Here is a 17,054-nt window from a genome sequence, read left to right as displayed (position 1 = left end):
CAGTTCAACAATCAGAAGAAAAGAAAAAAAGAAGATTGGAGATTGTGGTGATTGTTTTAAAGAGAATGTGATAAAAAAAATTTACTTGGTGCTAAAACCATGTATAAAAGAGGAGAATATGGTTGCTAACGGCATCAGTGTCTCAAATTCGATCATCTTGAGACAACTTCCTCCTCTAGCACCAGGTACAGAAGACAGCAGTTAACAACATAATGGAGAACTTGAAGGTAATTTCATGCAAATGTACCATATTTATTCAGTTACATATTCAATATCAAGGCAGCAGTAATATACATATATCAATTGCAACGAGTTTTCTTCGCAATAATTTCAACATTTAAATCTTTAAAAATCGCGATATTCCATCTAAACAAGGGTCAGCGTGGCTCAGTGGTAGAGTATTAACTTCTGGTGGGTGAAGTTCCTGGTTCGATCCTAGCTGGCATAACCGTGGGACGTAAAACTGAAAGATTTCATTTTTTCCCCAGCTGAACAAAAGCTTTGTATGGACAACAAAACACGACATCAATTCCTGATATTAGTTCAGCATAGGGCTAAGTATTTTACATTAAATTATAAGAACACATCTCAAGTTGCATTCTTGCAGAAAAGAGAGGCATGGAAACCTATTATATCCAGACAAGAGCCACTCATATAGAATACATTTAATATATTTACAATACGGTTAACTGTTTCATATATAAACCAGTTGAGAATGCTTCAAGACAAACTTCTACAGGCTTTATACCAATTGTTCTATATACTTAGAACTCATACTTCAATTATACTCATTAAACAATTCTTGGCATTTATAATTTCCTTGAGTAGCTACTATTTCCCCCCACATGTTTTCTTTATGAGTTCTGTTAAAAAGTTCAACGATATGTTGTTTTACGAAGAAACATGCTCAAAATGGAGGACTCAAAATTGAAAAATTCTCAAAATATCATCTCTCTATGTCTTACGGTTCCCGAGATATGGCTTCTTAAATCTCTGGAAATCGGAACGTTTTTGGCAGATATCTCTTGAACAGTAAGAGTGAGGCGAAAAATTCCATCACCTTTTCAGATAGTTTTTCATGCTCTATCAAATGGAGGGCTCAAAATGGAAAAAGTCGCAAATAACACACAGAGAGCCATAGAGAATCCAGTAACGAACTTTTCATGTTCGTTGATTAGGCCTCACTGTTAGTTCTGTGATATACGTAAGTAGTATGACAGATAAATATTAAATTAAATCTCTAATTTAAATGTTTGACAATTATACTTTTCAGGTTAAGCGAAGCAGACAAGGGAACGGTTATGATAGATTTGGTGGAATGAGAATGTGGGAAAGAACAGAAGCCAAGAAATCTCACGGATACGATTCTTCCACCTTATTCTTCCATGGCTTTGGACCGAATCAAATATCTCTTGCAGAAGATAAGAGTCCTAGAACTTAATTTTAACTTTTTTATATATATTAGTATAAAAAGTGACTTTCTAGGCCAAGTAGGAACAGCCGAATATAGTTGCTAGGAACATGGTTAAAAAAATACTTCGGAACAGTGGTTCCCAAATTGGGTGACGGGAGCGTGAAGAGTGAGCAATGTGGTGCAGGATACTGGCAGAAACACAGTGTGAAAATATGTATAGAGCACTACGCGTAACGACCGTTTACAATTCAATTTAGAAAAGGCTAAGAAGTTAGCGTACGTGCCTTTGGCGTGGGAGACTCGGGTTCGATTCCCGACGGCAGGTCATGTGGTTCGGTTCCCATGCTAAGCAGTAGGTTCTGTCTCATATAATCTCGCTGCTGAAAGGGACGTTAAACTCAACTCAACTCAATTTAGCAAACTTCACAGACACTACATGTTTAACATTCCGTTTTTTCCTTATCCAAGATTGCTACGTTAATGAAAACTAAATAATTATGTAAATTAAAATTCTTTACAAAATTATCCAAAATGAGTACAAAATGTTATTTCCGTGAATGTCAAGAATTTGAAAATTTTATCTTATTAAGTAATAGAAAATTATACTATTATTATTATTATTATTATTATTAAAGATTTAAGGATTCACTTGAAATCGCAGGAGAGACAAGAAAACAGAACGTAATACCAACAAGCGACGAGGGAAACGTGCGAAGTGTGTAGTATTTACGAAGAAAAGGGGGCGCTTGCTCATTTAAGTGTCCATAGCAAGGCCCATCAATCTTTCTCATATTAACATAGATATTTTTGTAATGCCTCCAGATCTGAGCAACGGAGAATCAATTCATTTGAAGATAGTAGCACTGCTTAACAGAGTATACCAATTTTAGTTTGTGTTTACACGTAAGTTCGATCAAAAGCTTATCGTACTTAGACTTAACATGCAAACATAAGAGAAGTATAATTCATAACCATAGAGTTAAATACAATAATAGTTACAAATATCACATCAGAATGCCAACTAATCATCAAAATATTTTGATTCGACCTATAAGGAGGTTGAGTTTACTCCTGACATCTGGTGAGTTTGTGAAATTTCATTGACACCTGCAATGTTAGAAGCTTCACCAATTGTATAGGAAACGAAATCCCCTTAACGTCACCATCAGTGTAGAAACAGTTTCTCTAGTCTAGAAGACAAATTAAAAGAAAGATTAATTTTTATTCTAGAAGTTAACATACCTATAGACAGTGGCGTATTAGGGGGGCTTCCGGGCTTAAGCCCCCCCCCGAAATCTTACTATAGTAAAGTATATGAAATATCTTGCAGAATTTTCACATTTTCAGGCAAAGCCCCTCCCCCGAAAGTTAGGATAGCCCCCCTGAAACAAAATCGTAAATACTCCACTGCTTATAGATATTTAACAATTTCTTTCAGAAAATTTACATATACTTTCAAGAATAATTAAAAATAATTTGAGAATATTTCATTTTCAATACATTACTATGATTGAAGTTTTTTTTCTTTCCCATGGAGCATCAGTTTGTTGAACAGACTATATTGTACTACTATTACGAAGATTCGGAGTTTTGCATATTTGTATGTTTTTACTCTTATGTGATATCGATATGTTAAGTGACGTAACTAGGGGGACAATCGGGGCTTGAGGCGCCGGATTGGGAGGACCAAAATTGGGCAAATATTTGGGGGGGAAGCATTTGGTTTGGTTGGTCTGGGGGTGCTAAGACGAGTTTTTGCCCCGGGCGACAATTAACTTATTTACGTCGCTGGGTATGCTGTCTTAATATATATCCATTACACCTAGTTTAAAACTGAGCCAAGTTTTATAGTGAATGTGATCTATATTTGGGAGATTAGTGCATCTTCCTATTATCACTGCATGTAAAAGCGTAAGTCATAGAATTAATACTTTAGCCTAGTTTTGAAATTACATTCAGTTAAAAAAAAAAAAAAAAAACACCTGAAAGAAATAAATTCTAGTTCATATCTACTCAATTGTGGGGTATAGGCAAGGGCGCCGATTTCTTTCTAAATTTGGGGGGGGGGCATTCAGATGCAGAAAGCATATAGGCCTATGAGGATTTTAACACAAATCGCATTCAAATTATGCCGAATATTGTAAATTTATAAATATAATGAGGGGGCCCACATGAGGTTTGGGGGGCCTGGACCCCTCGTCCCCCAGGATCGGCGCCCTTGGGTATAGGATTTTAAAATAATTTTTATCAATTGAAATATTCAGTGTAAATGTAAGGATTAAATATAAAGAAAATGGTTCGGGAATCACATGCTGGCTGAGAGTAGGACCAATATGAGATTTGTTAAATGTTTGCTGATAAGCGTAACCCATCTCAGCGAAAGTTTACGTAAGTGTTCTGTTGTGTGTCTGTGTGCTTTGTCTTTGAGATTGTGATGCCAAAAGTAGTATTTCCAAAGCAGAAGCCATTTTCAAAGAAATGTTTATCCACGATGAAACTTTACCAATTCATGGAGAATTTGTATACTGGAAATTAGTGTTTATTTCAGAAAACATGTTGCGGGGAGAGGCACAATGTAGGTAGTATTCTATTTATTATTATATTAAGGAAATGGCCTCTCCAAAAACATGTCTGGAAGAAACGCTACTGGAAATTATGTGCAAAACAAGTATTTTAAACTTTTCAGTGTTAGTTGAAGGACGTAATTGTTATTTGGCTCTCTAAATAACAAATTTCAAAAGTTTTACCTGAATTCTGGAGACAAATATTCTTTGCATGATCATGTCCGTCTCTACCAACCATTATTAGCAAATCCATATGAACATGTTCGAAAAACTTTCATCTTTGAAACTACTGTTCAATAGTCCTCTCTTGATTCTGTGTAAAGAATTAGACAAAGCGAACAATTCTAGCATTACCAGACTGCTTTGTGATGATTTACGTAAATATTTAGTACCACTGATGATTTCGGGACAAAACTTTCATCTCTACCCGTAGTATCGAAATTTCCCGCAGGAAATATCTCCTATTTCCCCCCACGGGATTAATAGCATATTCATAATACTTCTTTCATGCTCGTGGTTTAAAAACCTCCAGCTCAGTGTTTCTTCCAGACATGTTTTTTGGAGGGCACTACCTCCCCGGAGCTCTGAGAGTGCCCTCCCAAAGGAGACCGAACTAATACGTCTATAATATAGTAATAAAGAGAATAGTACCAACAGTGTCCCCCCCGGAATGCTAAGTGTCCGCCCCGGAACATTGCTTCTGAAAGAAACACTGCTCCAGTGGGAGAAATTTCACTTCATTATTGGTCGGTATATATTTGAAGTAGCGGTTCATTTGTTTAAAGAAATAAGTATTGAATAGACAGTGGAGGTTTGCAATACCAGCAATATGTTAAAAGTCAACTGGCATGTATCAAAAAATTAAATTTCGAAGTGGATAACATAATTAAAAGAATGTGGATTAGAACTCTCAGCTGTAACACATTTGTTCCAGTTAGTACAGGGATGCAAATAATCTCTCGCCCACTCGTCCAGAGCGAGTGATTCATCCGTGCGGGCGAGTATTTAATATCATTCCGAAGGTAAGTAAATCATTTGTATTGTGGGATATGGGCAAGTAGATTTTCTCTTGAGCTAGTGAAATTTTATTGCTTATTTGCATCCCTGAGTCAGTAGCAAAGCAAATGCTTCCAGTGACAATTGGAGAAGCATTTGAGTGAAATATAGATTCAGGCGTTGAAAAACAAAAAGCGAGGCTAAAATTTGTATAAGATATAAAAGTGCTTCAAGGTATAATGAATAGATAATTTCTCCGCTTCTCAGCAAATGACACTTTACTATTATACTTTCGCCGTTGTTATCCCGGCCTAGCCCAATCCACTTCTTTACCCTCGCCGACCTGAAAGCACGTGGAGTTAATGCTGTGTTGCAATTTTGCGAACATCCTAGAATTTCTCCAGCCGTACGGCTTTTGCTTGTTGGCGTGACGTGGCCACATCAGACTGCTTTTAAATACACGAAATCATCAGCAAGAAACGAAAATTGCGCTGTCTTTTGCTTTAGACAGTAGTAAGTGATGCGTGCTTAGAAGACGGTTTATACAGCGATATGCCTATGATACTTTCGATTCTAGCCTCGACAGGACTCAAGCAGTGACGTGATGTAATGCTAGAATTTTTGTTAGATGTACACTCGACCGTTTCCAAAAATAAAGCGTATACCCAGCAGCTTCGTAAATATACGTTTTCTGTAAATTTAGGTTGAGCGTACGATGGACTCTCAAAATTTTAGGTGCTTAACACTGTATATTCCAGTATACATGAAAACGGACGAAGCCAGAATTTAGCTCGCTAATATTGTACTTGTAGTAATTCCACCGAACAATACCAATAAACATTGTTTTCATCTTGAAACAGAAAGAGTAAAGATTTATTTGGCATCTATTTCGCATGTCTACATTTTTTACACTCATATGGTCTGAGATCGAGTTTGAAAACCTTAGTACAAAATGTAAACGTCCTTCTAATTATAAAGATAACGCTAGTGGGCTTTATAAGATTATAATGTTATTACCCCCGTCCGTTACTCCATATGATAAATGCTTGATATTTTCCAATATTTGCTTGAACGAAAGCATTTTTTTTTTTAAATTCTGTTTTCTTTTAACACAAACTAGGGCGATTATTCTGGTCCCAGTGGCGTATTTACGATTTTGTTTCGGGAGGGGCTTTGCTAACTTTCGGGGGGGGGGCTTTGCCTGGAAATGTGAAAATTCTGCAAGATATTTCATTTACTTTACTATACTAAGTAAGATTTCGGGGGGGGGGCTTAAGCCCGGAAGCCACCCCCCTAAATACGCCACTGTCTGGTCCCTTAACACTTTCACGCACAGAGGTGGCTTTAACAGTGGCTACACACACCTTCTTGAAGCCTGATTTTCTTGTAATCGTTAAAAAAATGTACATTTGACAAAATAAAAAGGAATAGAACTAACTTCGGTCAATTTACTCTATTGATAACTCCATCTGGTTTCCATTTCTTTCTAAGAATGGAATAACATGATAAACAGCATATTCATCGGAACCGACACAGAGACTGAAACGGCGGATAAGCTATTCATGCCATCAAAAGAAATATGTATAGTTGTATAATGCTAGGAGTTACACAGAGCTCCGTTAGTTGGCCAAAATCATCCGACAATGGTTGACATCTACCGGACGAAGTTGGAAATTCTAGGCATGATTCTCTTCACTGTCTTTACCAAATTTAGTTTTTAAGCTTATACCTTGACTTAGTTAAACGGGGACACTAATGCACATATGTATATCAAAACAACTACAAAACCCACCCGTGCTCTCCAGTGGGGTTTGAACCCACGACAGGTTTTGCCTTAAAATAATCAGCTGAACGTCTCTAACTACTTAACAACACCACACAATTGAGTCACCATGATTCCAGGTATATATTGCAAAATGTGAAAAGAAGAAGCAAGAGAAGACAGTAACTAACAAACAAATTCGACAAGTGCTAAAAGTCTAACCATCTAAACGAAGACATTAACGAACAACCATTGTACATCAGAGCCAGTGGCGGATCTAGAAGGTGAAAACTGGGGTTCAGCCAGTTACGGACTATGATAGGTACATCATGAGTTTACAAGTTTTAATGGGTCCTGCAGAAATTTCCAACTTAACACTATCCCAATTGATATTATGGCTAGGTTAAACATTGACATTGTGGACCTCAAATATTGTTTTACACATTGCATAGCAGGAAAACTGAAACTGAAACTATATCTAATGTTTCAAATATTTTCCAACAAAGAATAAATGGAAACGCTTACTCTAAACTTTGAAAAATATACATATCATAGTTTAAATTATACTTGTCACTCGATAAACTGGGGAGGCCTAGGTCCACTAATCCCTGGCTAAATCCTCCACTGATTAGAGCGCCTAAATTTTATATCAAGGAACCTATTACTTATCGCTAAATGATCCAAATGTACCACCACTAGATGAACCAAAAATATTTGCTTTTTCAAAATATTAGTATCTTCTCAAAGTACCAAGTGAAGATAGAACTACTTACCTCTGTGAAAAGAAACACGTTTCAGAACATGTGCTTGTGTATTTTTAACGATTAACGAAATATGGTCTGAAATAGGAAGTTTGACATCGAAAAATATTAATCCAACTTTATTTCCAACTAGCAGCGTTCACCCCGCTTCGCTGCGGTCACCCCGGAACGCAATAAACTTTGTTACTTAGATAATTTTTACTTTTTCGCTTTCAAGTGATATGATAAAAACCATAGAAGATTGCAGTAAATGTTAACATTATATCGCCTGTCATTTATGTTAACCCGCCCCGCTTCGCTGCGGTCACCCCCGAACGCAATAAACTTTGTTACTTAGATAATTTTTACTTTTTCGCTTTCAAGTGATATGATAAAAACCATTATAACGCCTGTCATGTATGTTAACCCGCCGAGTGACACGGTCATGCGGGTTGCAATAAATACGTTTATTTTTATACCTATGATGAACTAACAAAGGATTTGTACGTAATGGACACCTGAATGGTCAATTATCTCAAGACACTGGTAATTGAAAATTAAAGTGATATGATAAAAACCATCTAGGGTCCAAATCCTAATAACCCCCCAAAAATAAAAGAAATTGGTTCAGCCGTATTAGCGTGATGAGCGGACAAAGGATTTGTACGTTCTCTTTTATATATATAGATTATTTCATTTCTCCGTAACTGAATCATTTACACGAAATACGCATTTGATAATGGACTTATTTTAATTAAAATAGTTTTAAGCACAAGAAGTTTATTTTATATTGTCATATATCTTGAAACTATTCTACACGGGAAACTTTTCAACAGAAGACACATGAAAAAATGTATAAATAACATTAGAAATAGTTAAATGTTGTTCTAGCTGCGTTTTCAGTGATAGTACGAAGAAAACTAGACATAAAAGTAAGGGTGTTGTCTAATAAGTGAAAATTATCTCTTCAAAATTATAAAAATAGCTGAAAATTATTTAATTAAGAGTATTATTGAATTTTTACTTTAGAATTTTTAGATGTTTCGTAATATGATATTCACTTCTTATCTAAATACGATCGACTTTTGTATTTATATTTGGTTATTTCGTTTGTAATTTTTATTATTATTATTATTATTATTATTATTATTATTATTATTATTATTATTATTATTATTATTATTATTATTATTATTATTATTATTATTATTATTATTATTTGAAAACTATGCAAAGTCAACCTATAAACCGTTAAATCATTCCTTTGGGAAAGCTGAACATAATTATTTGTTGAAACATTTAGGTATATATTGATAAGATTTACGTGAGGTAGTAATAATAATTATTACTACAGATATTCGAAAGTATTATAATCGATATACGAAAGTGATTGCACTTAAGTGAATGGCTAAGCGCGTGTACTTTCTGTGTGAATAGTTCTCGGTTCGGTTCGTGTTGGGAACACATACTTTTTTCCCTTGTTAGATTGGAGTTTAACGTCCTGGTCAATACTGAGGCTATATGAGACGTGGACCTACTGATTAAAGTAGGATCCTCACCACAGAAGCCTCCTATCCTGAATCTAACATAGTAGGAGGCAGGTATGAAAAATATGTAGTCACCATTGAGCTGTAGATATTCTGGTGTTCACCCAACATAGTAATACACTTGAAGCGACTACTAGACTCACAAGGTGCTGACCACATAGATACTTAAAATCTCCGGCGGACCAGTTGGAAATCACAGTCAGTAGTGCATTAAAAATCCTGAATGTACTTTGCGTTTCATATGTATAATCCTCTGTAGTTGTCATTCCATTTTCTATCCAGAGAGTAAATGTGTTTGTAGCATAAAAAGGTAAGAAAATTTGATTCAAATTTCACTTAAACTCAGACATTTTTTAAAAGAATTTTTTTAAAATGCCATTTCTTTCTCATCTGAAGATAGGCTGACCACAGAAGGTAACGCCTTATCTGGGACCATGAGCATCGATTTACTTGTAGGTCTGTTTGGAGATGAATATCAGGATTTTATTTATTTACTGCATTTCTATGTACGCGTCCAAAAGAAGGTTTAGCATTGCATGTTATGTAAATGATGAAATGAAGTGCAGGTAACAGAACACAAGAACATAGGATGTTAGTTGCGACAAGGGTGTTAATCTTCTTCTCTGAAGCTACTAAGAGAAGGTTTAGACACTTGGAGCCCTGTTAGTTAACGACACAGGGGTGCATTGGTGTAATTATATGCAATGGATGAAGGGATGGCGACAATAAATGCGACGACATGGGTTATAAAGAACAGTGGTCTGATCAAAGTTATGGATAGCAAGAAGATGATCTCTTGGTGAAGAAACATAACGAGGTTAAAAAAAAAAAAAAGTGTCTGTCTAAGAGGTCATGAAGAATCTGATGAGCGTCTGATATATGGTGTTAAATGTAGCAAGAGTAAATAACTAGCAGATAATTATCTTTTCCTTTTAAAACATCAGTACTGAAATTTGCTTATTAGCACTGTATTAATATATCCTATTTATAATTTATTTAGTTAAAGTTTATGGAACAAACCTTGCAGCACTTCATATCAATTAATATTGATTCACTAGTATCTTGCAAATTCTCATTTTGTATTCCATCAAACTCTGACAGCTAATCTTTGCAATCAGTACCCTAACTACCCTGAAGTGTTTTCTCGTGCCTTATATTTCGATAATTCACCGTTATCCTCCACTAAATGACGAATAGGGATGCGCACGAGACAAGACTTGTGGCTGTCTCGTCTCGAAAATGTGATGTAAAAGCGATGTCTCGACTCGAAAAATGTATATTTCTCTATTGGAAGAGCCGTGTCTCGACTCGAATTTTCTCAGAAAAATCCTGTCTCGACTCGTCTCGTGCGCATCCCTAATGACGAAATTCTCTTCATAGTACGTTTTCTTAGAGTTTCCAAATATTGTATAACTAATACAATAAAGCTTAAAAATAGTTTGTAGTAGCATGTAAATTTACGAAATGCACAGTGCATATTTGAATATAGTTATTTTTATGCATTAAGAACAAACGGAAAGTTATCATAGGGTATTGAATGATATATCTTGAAATAAATTTTGATTATTCGTAACTTATTTACATAATTGTACAAATTATAGATACCAGACTTGCGAGAATAAGTGCTCCTTACATGTTACCGTGTTTGTTTTGTTAAGAGAACCAGATTTTGAGTTTGGTAAGCATTATTTATTTGTTTATTTATTGACAATAACATTCAATTATCCTTTGTGATTTGAGAGAGAGCAATCTGTGCCTGCATGGAACTTAAAAAATAAATTACCTTGATTAAAATAATTACAAAGTTTATATATATAAATCGCGTAGCAGCCGGTGGAGAAAAGACAACGTGATGCTAACGCAGGTACTCAAAATAGTCCAGAGTACCAAATCACATCATTTGTTGTTATGATACGAAATGAGAATATACAAAATACAAATTTACAATAGAAATACACCCTATTTGCCTCTCCTTTTTTAAAAAAATACCAACAACAAAATAGTACTAAACCATGAAACGAGTCGTCAATGGATCATTACATTTAATCATGTTATTATCCTTTGCAGTTTTTGATTCTTATTGCTGTAGTTCTGTCTGGTGTAAAGGCCGGTGGCCATCACGGAGGCGGTGGTGGAGGAGGTGGTGGTGGGGGTGGCCATGGTCATTCCTTCTACTCCTTCAGAGGCCCCGTCGTTGGACCAGATGCGAAAGTTGAAGCTATTGTAAGTCACCACGGCGGCGGAGGTGGTGGTGGAGGAGATGGAGGCCATGGTGGATTTGGTGGACATGGAGGCCATGGTGGTCACGGTGGAGGTGGTGGCCATGGCGGATCTGGAGGTGGTGGTGGCCATGGAGGAGGATACCATCATGTTGTTGATTATGTGGTAAGTTATTATTTGGTCTTTTCATCAATGTTTGAAGGAAAAACTGAAAAATAAAAGGAAAAATCTATTTCTGTATATAAGAGTGTAGCATATGTTACCTTAGTAATATGATTAATATTCTCTATAGACATTTATGTTCTTACACAAAGAATTACAAATACTATTGGCGTAAAGAGTATGGTGTCAAAAATTGTTTACCTCAATGGAATACTTTCTTGAGGCATAAAAATTCGTTTTTCCCCTTCTACTTGGATTTTCTCTATTATTACACATTACAATTTATACTCAATCATGTTAACTTGTTCGGCTCGATATGATATATTGATTGACTTATATGTATTTTATTTGGACGTTATTTTAGTTAAACTGAAATTAGAATTTAAGAATTATCGATAATTTTCGGGTATATATCATTAACTATATTCGTTGCTTTCATTTTGTTAGTGCCATAATGAAGTGCTTAATGAGAGTATGTTTCAATATCAGTTTCACCCCAATAAGTGGGATAGTTCGCGTACACCATCAATTGTTTAAGCTTACAGATTAATTGCTTTTTCTGCATTTTCTCGATAATTATAAATGTGGCTTTACACTCATGCATATATCGTACCTTTTGTTCAGCTCAATAAAGTATATCCATTAGTGTTTGTCTCAAGTTTGGACAACAGTTTTCCATTAATTAATTAAACAAGTAAATAACAGTTTAATAGGCTTTACGTATTTCCATTAACTTAAATCAGACCTTGACTTTGTATCAAATTAACATAATTAAACGTCTAACAGAATGATAGGTTATTTCAGCAATCTAAGTCTGTCTATTTTCTATGTAAACGTACCCATCTATGGTAGACAGGTAATTGGTCAATATTATTGTAGAATTTCAAGCCAATTATTGTCAACCATGGATATGTTTACATAGAAAATAGACAGATTTAGATCGCTGAAATAACCTATCACATCTTTGAAAGTTGAATTGAATTCGTTGGAAACAAAATCATGGTCTGATTAACTCAATGGAAAAAATCATGGTCTGATTAACTCAATGGAAATACACAAAGCCAGTTAAACTGTGAGTTGCTTGTTTAATTAATTTACTGTTCAAAATCATCAAAGCAATTTGGTTTCTTTAAAAGGAAAGGTGTGATACATTTAAAAAAAAAAAAAAATAGTACATAGGAAAAATTTTAATTAACCAAATGGAGTCAGAAAACACTTTGGTTTGTTATTTCATCAACGGAAAACACTTATGAGAGATTCTTAACTCACATAATATATTGCATGTTATTATTTAATGTCATCGTGATCAATTATCATATAGTCTATTGAAGGACTAATAAATAGGAACGAAATCTACGACTACATGAAGTACTTGCGAGCTATTTGACTGCTAAAGAAAGTGAAATTATAAACATCGTATATGATATGAAATGGTAGTATGTAAATGTCAAATATCCAATTCACTCAAATTATAATAATAATAATTAGGCTATGATGTTACTTAGTTCATATTTTTGGACCTGGTGCACTATTACGATCTCAATTTCCATATTCAATATACTAATGAATTCGTTTTGAAGTTTAAACTAAAAAGATTCATATAAAAGTTAAATAAAATAAAAAGCATCTAAACGATTTGGTTGTGAAATACCAGAGAAAAGATTTGCCTAGAAATTCCTATCTTTGACATCTTAATTAATGTTCTTCTATCTAGCCAATCCCATGATTACTAAGCAATCTCTCCTTTTATTTTCAAAATTTTCTTTTCTCGAAGATACAGGTTCTTATGTCTGGAATTTACAAAATAATAGTAATAATTCAGAAATTTATAGCACTTTTAATGTAACATATTATTTTGAAATAATAATGTAGCTTAAGTTAAACACACTGGTACAAAGCTCGAAGATTCTAACCAGACCAGTAAGCTACTAAACTTGGGAAAAGGGGTGGTTAGTTCATCACAATTCCCATACTAGCAGTTGCTGATTTCTCTGGTCGGAGTGAAAAACTTATTTCTTTTAAGTAACTTCTCAATTGTCCCCACAATGCTTTGTCAGAGAAATACAGTGAATTATCAACACCGTTAGATTTTCTGGAACGTCGCCTATCAAATTTGTTCCAAGACAAAATAATGCTTGACTTTCGCGAGCTCACAAGAAACTCCAAAAAGTGAATAGAGCATTGGTAAAAACTGTGTACAAAGTCAATAAGAATTTGTTAACTATGTTAAGGAACAACGTTTATGGCGTAGGCTCCGAGATCCTTTTAAACGCTGTTAGAAAATCAGTTGGCTACGGTATTGTAACGTTTTTGTATATATATACTGTCTATTTGAGCATGGAAGTAGCTTTAATTGTAGTGTTCTTGATAACTATACTTTTTACTACATGACAACGTCGCGTTACAGCTTTCGTTTCATTCGCCAAGTTCGCACGCGATGGATTTGGTCCCACGCTTTAGTCTGAAGATAATAATAGCAATCAATAATGTTAAAAGCAATTTCAATTCAAGCAAGTAATATCAGCTGGTCTCTGTCAAATGTGAATATATAAATGAGATGCAAGAAAAAGGTATTTCCAGTTAAATGAAAATAATTGTAATTAATATTTACGAAGTTATAATATTCTAAAATCATCACGTGTGATTGGCAGAGTGCCATAGGAAAGCTACAATATTTCTTTCTTTTTTTTAATTACAGGGATATCCAAGATACGCTTTCTCCTACGGAGTAACTGACCACAAGACAGGAGACCACCACGGCCAACACGAAGTACGTGATGGAAAGCATGTCTCTGGAGAATACCATGTCAAGGAACCTGGCGGCAACGTAAGAACTGTCAAATACCACGCTGACAAAAGTGGATTCCATGCCTCAGTCCACAATAGTGGTGGTAATGACCATTCTGGAGGAGGACATGGAGGTCATGGTGGTGGCCACGGAGGACATGGTGGTGGTGGTGGTGGTGGTGGCCATGGAGGCTTTGGCGGTGGCCATGGTGGATTTGGTGGTGGCCACGGAGGCTTCGGAGGAGATGGTGGCTACGCAGTTCATGATGGACACGGCTGGTGATAAATGGCATTCCATTACCACAAAATTATTTATTACATGCTCCATGATCACATCTAGCTGGCTGTGGAATGGATATTCCCATATCAAAATATGTTATACTTTCTTTGTTATCAGTTTCCTTTTTTGAACGAATAAATATTTGTTAAGAAATAATCTTTTACCTTTCCTTTATTTAGAGAAAGTTTAAATGTATAGATTTCTGAAAGAAAGGTTATTACAAAAAATTAATATCCCACACTTATAAAACAAGTGCTTAATTTAACTTTATTAGCACTTATTAAATATGTTCTTTTTAAAGTTTTCTTTACTGAATATAAAAATATTGCTGAATATAAAAATATATTTCTCTATTTATTGGATATTCGTGGATGATGAAACAAAAAAATACCAGTCGGTTCATGAACAATCATGTTTGAAAACTGGTACTGGTATCGTTAATATGTAATAAACGCCATTATAACAACTAGGATGCTTCAAGACTACTGTAAACTCAAATTCATCATATTGGCTCAAAATTATAATTCATTATACACTTTTATTACATCATCTATATGAATACAGAATTATATTTCACGACCCTTGTCATCTTCACACTTAACGTTTTACATCAGTTCTCGATTACAATATTCCCATGCTTCTAGTTCTGTACCATTGTTACAACATCTTTTTTTGTACTCATCATTGATCTAACATCAATCATAAAAACTCATCTCTGAAGTTAATACTTTTCTTCAATATGGTGCGATATAGATTATGGCATAAAAGCTATTAACGTAGATTGAAAGCAGGGATGTTATTATTCAGTCTAAAATCTTTTGTTTTCACGAATTCTGTCAAAGAATTTGAAACCTAAATTATGATAATTATGGTTGTTTTCTGTATAATTGCGAAACACCCTCGCTTATTTTGAAAGAAGAACACAGATTAAAAACCTGAGACGAATATTCAGACCCAAGAGGAACGGGAATGGGAAAAGGTGGAAACTTCATAACGAGGAACTACATAATTTATACGGTTTACCAAACATTGTTAGGGTCGTCAAATCTGTGAGGTCCAGGTGGGCAGGTCATGTAGTGAGAATGGAAGAATGGAGGAACGCTTTCAAAGTGTCCCTAGGTGAACAATAACTAAGTTTTGTGAATAAAACTACTCTCATTTAAATACAACACCCTGGCGATTTTGATCTATCGCTTTTATGAGACCCACCAAACATTAAAACTAACGTTTTGGGTCAGAATTCGGATGTATGACCAATTGCGGAAAACAAAGTGCTGTTGACAGTGCTGCATTCACTCAGTATCGTAAATAAAAATTTGAACAAAATAGATTTTCAGTTATGGATGTCGGGGAACGAACTCGATCCAAGAAATTCAACACTGTTGTGGCACTCGTGATGTCCTGACTAAATATCTTTACTCTCCAAATTAAAACGGATTTTCCTTTCTGTTAGGGAATTAGCTTTGAGTAGTGATGCCCACGAGAGGAAACAAAACAAAACTGGAAATAGAGTTCTCACGTCTCGTCAGAAACTTTTTGTAGAATTATTGTCTCTTCTTGATTCTCAAAAATCTTTCCTTTGTTGTTTCTCATTTTACTAGCTTTATGATAAAAATCTTTAAAATACGATTTTTAAAATTGCTCTGCATTTGCTTTATACAGAGGCCTCGGTGATTCAGCAGTAGAGCATTCAACTATGGTGCATGGGGTCCCTGATTCGATCCCAGTATTCCGCAGTATTATAGACTTTGTGGTGAACAACTACCGTATGTGCATGTTTTCTCTTGGTACTTCCTTCTACTTTTGTCATTCTCGTATTATCATTCATCTCATCATTACTATGTTCCCTAACCCCAGTGCAGAAACATGGGACGTTAAAGTAAAAAAACGAAGGTAACTTTAATCTGAACTTAACGCTTAATTAAGTGTGTATTCCCCTCAATTCTTGTTCTAGATAGCAATTTGTGGTTCTTTTACAAAAGAGCGACCAATTTCAAACACTTAACTTTGATGCCCAATAACTCAGGAATAGGAAGTCTGTTCAGTAAGATTCTTCACATACGTGCCAAGCAAACCAAGATCTACTCTCACCTAGAAAGTCCGTAGGATTTTTCCAACGGTGAGGGAGACGGGAGTGATACAAAAACGATGTCGTGAATCTTCATGCATATATATAAAGGTAAACAAAAAGTTCTGTTGCTTTTTCGCCCACCAGCTTCGAAGATCGATATGTTACCTAAGGCGTATCTGGAAGATCGACGACCTTCTACCAACGTTGTGGAAGACCATAGATTCCATCGCGGTAGAACTTGGTGGGCCCTGAAGCGAAGAAGGTATCAAGTGCATTTTGCACCTCTATAAGAAATTTGAACTGGCGTCCTCTTACATGATTGTCCAAGGAATGGAACAGGTCATAATCGGACGGTGCAGTGTTTGGGGAGTATGGCGGATGCAATAGTGTTTCCCATTCAATAGTGTAGAATGGTGTCCCGAGTTATCTTATTCACGCGGGGCTTAGCGTAGTCCTGTAACAAGATAACCCTATGCGATTTAGAAGTTCTGGATCAAGAGTTATGAGTTAT

At 35.3% G+C, this 17,054-nt stretch overlaps 1 protein-coding gene across 1 annotated transcript; it reads left to right on the top strand.

Moving 5' to 3' along the window:
* The first annotated feature begins 212 nt into the window (after nt 1-212).
* Nucleotides 213-14,605, top strand: LOC145685525 (uncharacterized). The gene is made up of 3 exons (XM_081757923.1): nt 213-227; nt 11,091-11,408; nt 14,104-14,605. The coding sequence occupies exons 1-3, from the start codon at nt 213-215 to the stop codon at nt 14,473-14,475; spliced, it is 705 nt and encodes a 234-aa protein (XP_081614049.1). The 3' UTR covers nt 14,476-14,605.
* The last annotated feature ends 2,449 nt before the right edge of the window (nt 14,606-17,054 follow it).

Source organism: Thermobia domestica, chromosome 5, assembly GCF_964235325.1.
Source record: "Thermobia domestica chromosome 5, izTheDome1.hap1.1, whole genome shotgun sequence".
In the NCBI taxonomy this organism is placed as follows: Eukaryota; Metazoa; Arthropoda; class Insecta; order Zygentoma; family Lepismatidae; genus Thermobia; species Thermobia domestica.
This window is presented reverse-complemented; position numbering and strand designations above follow the sequence as displayed.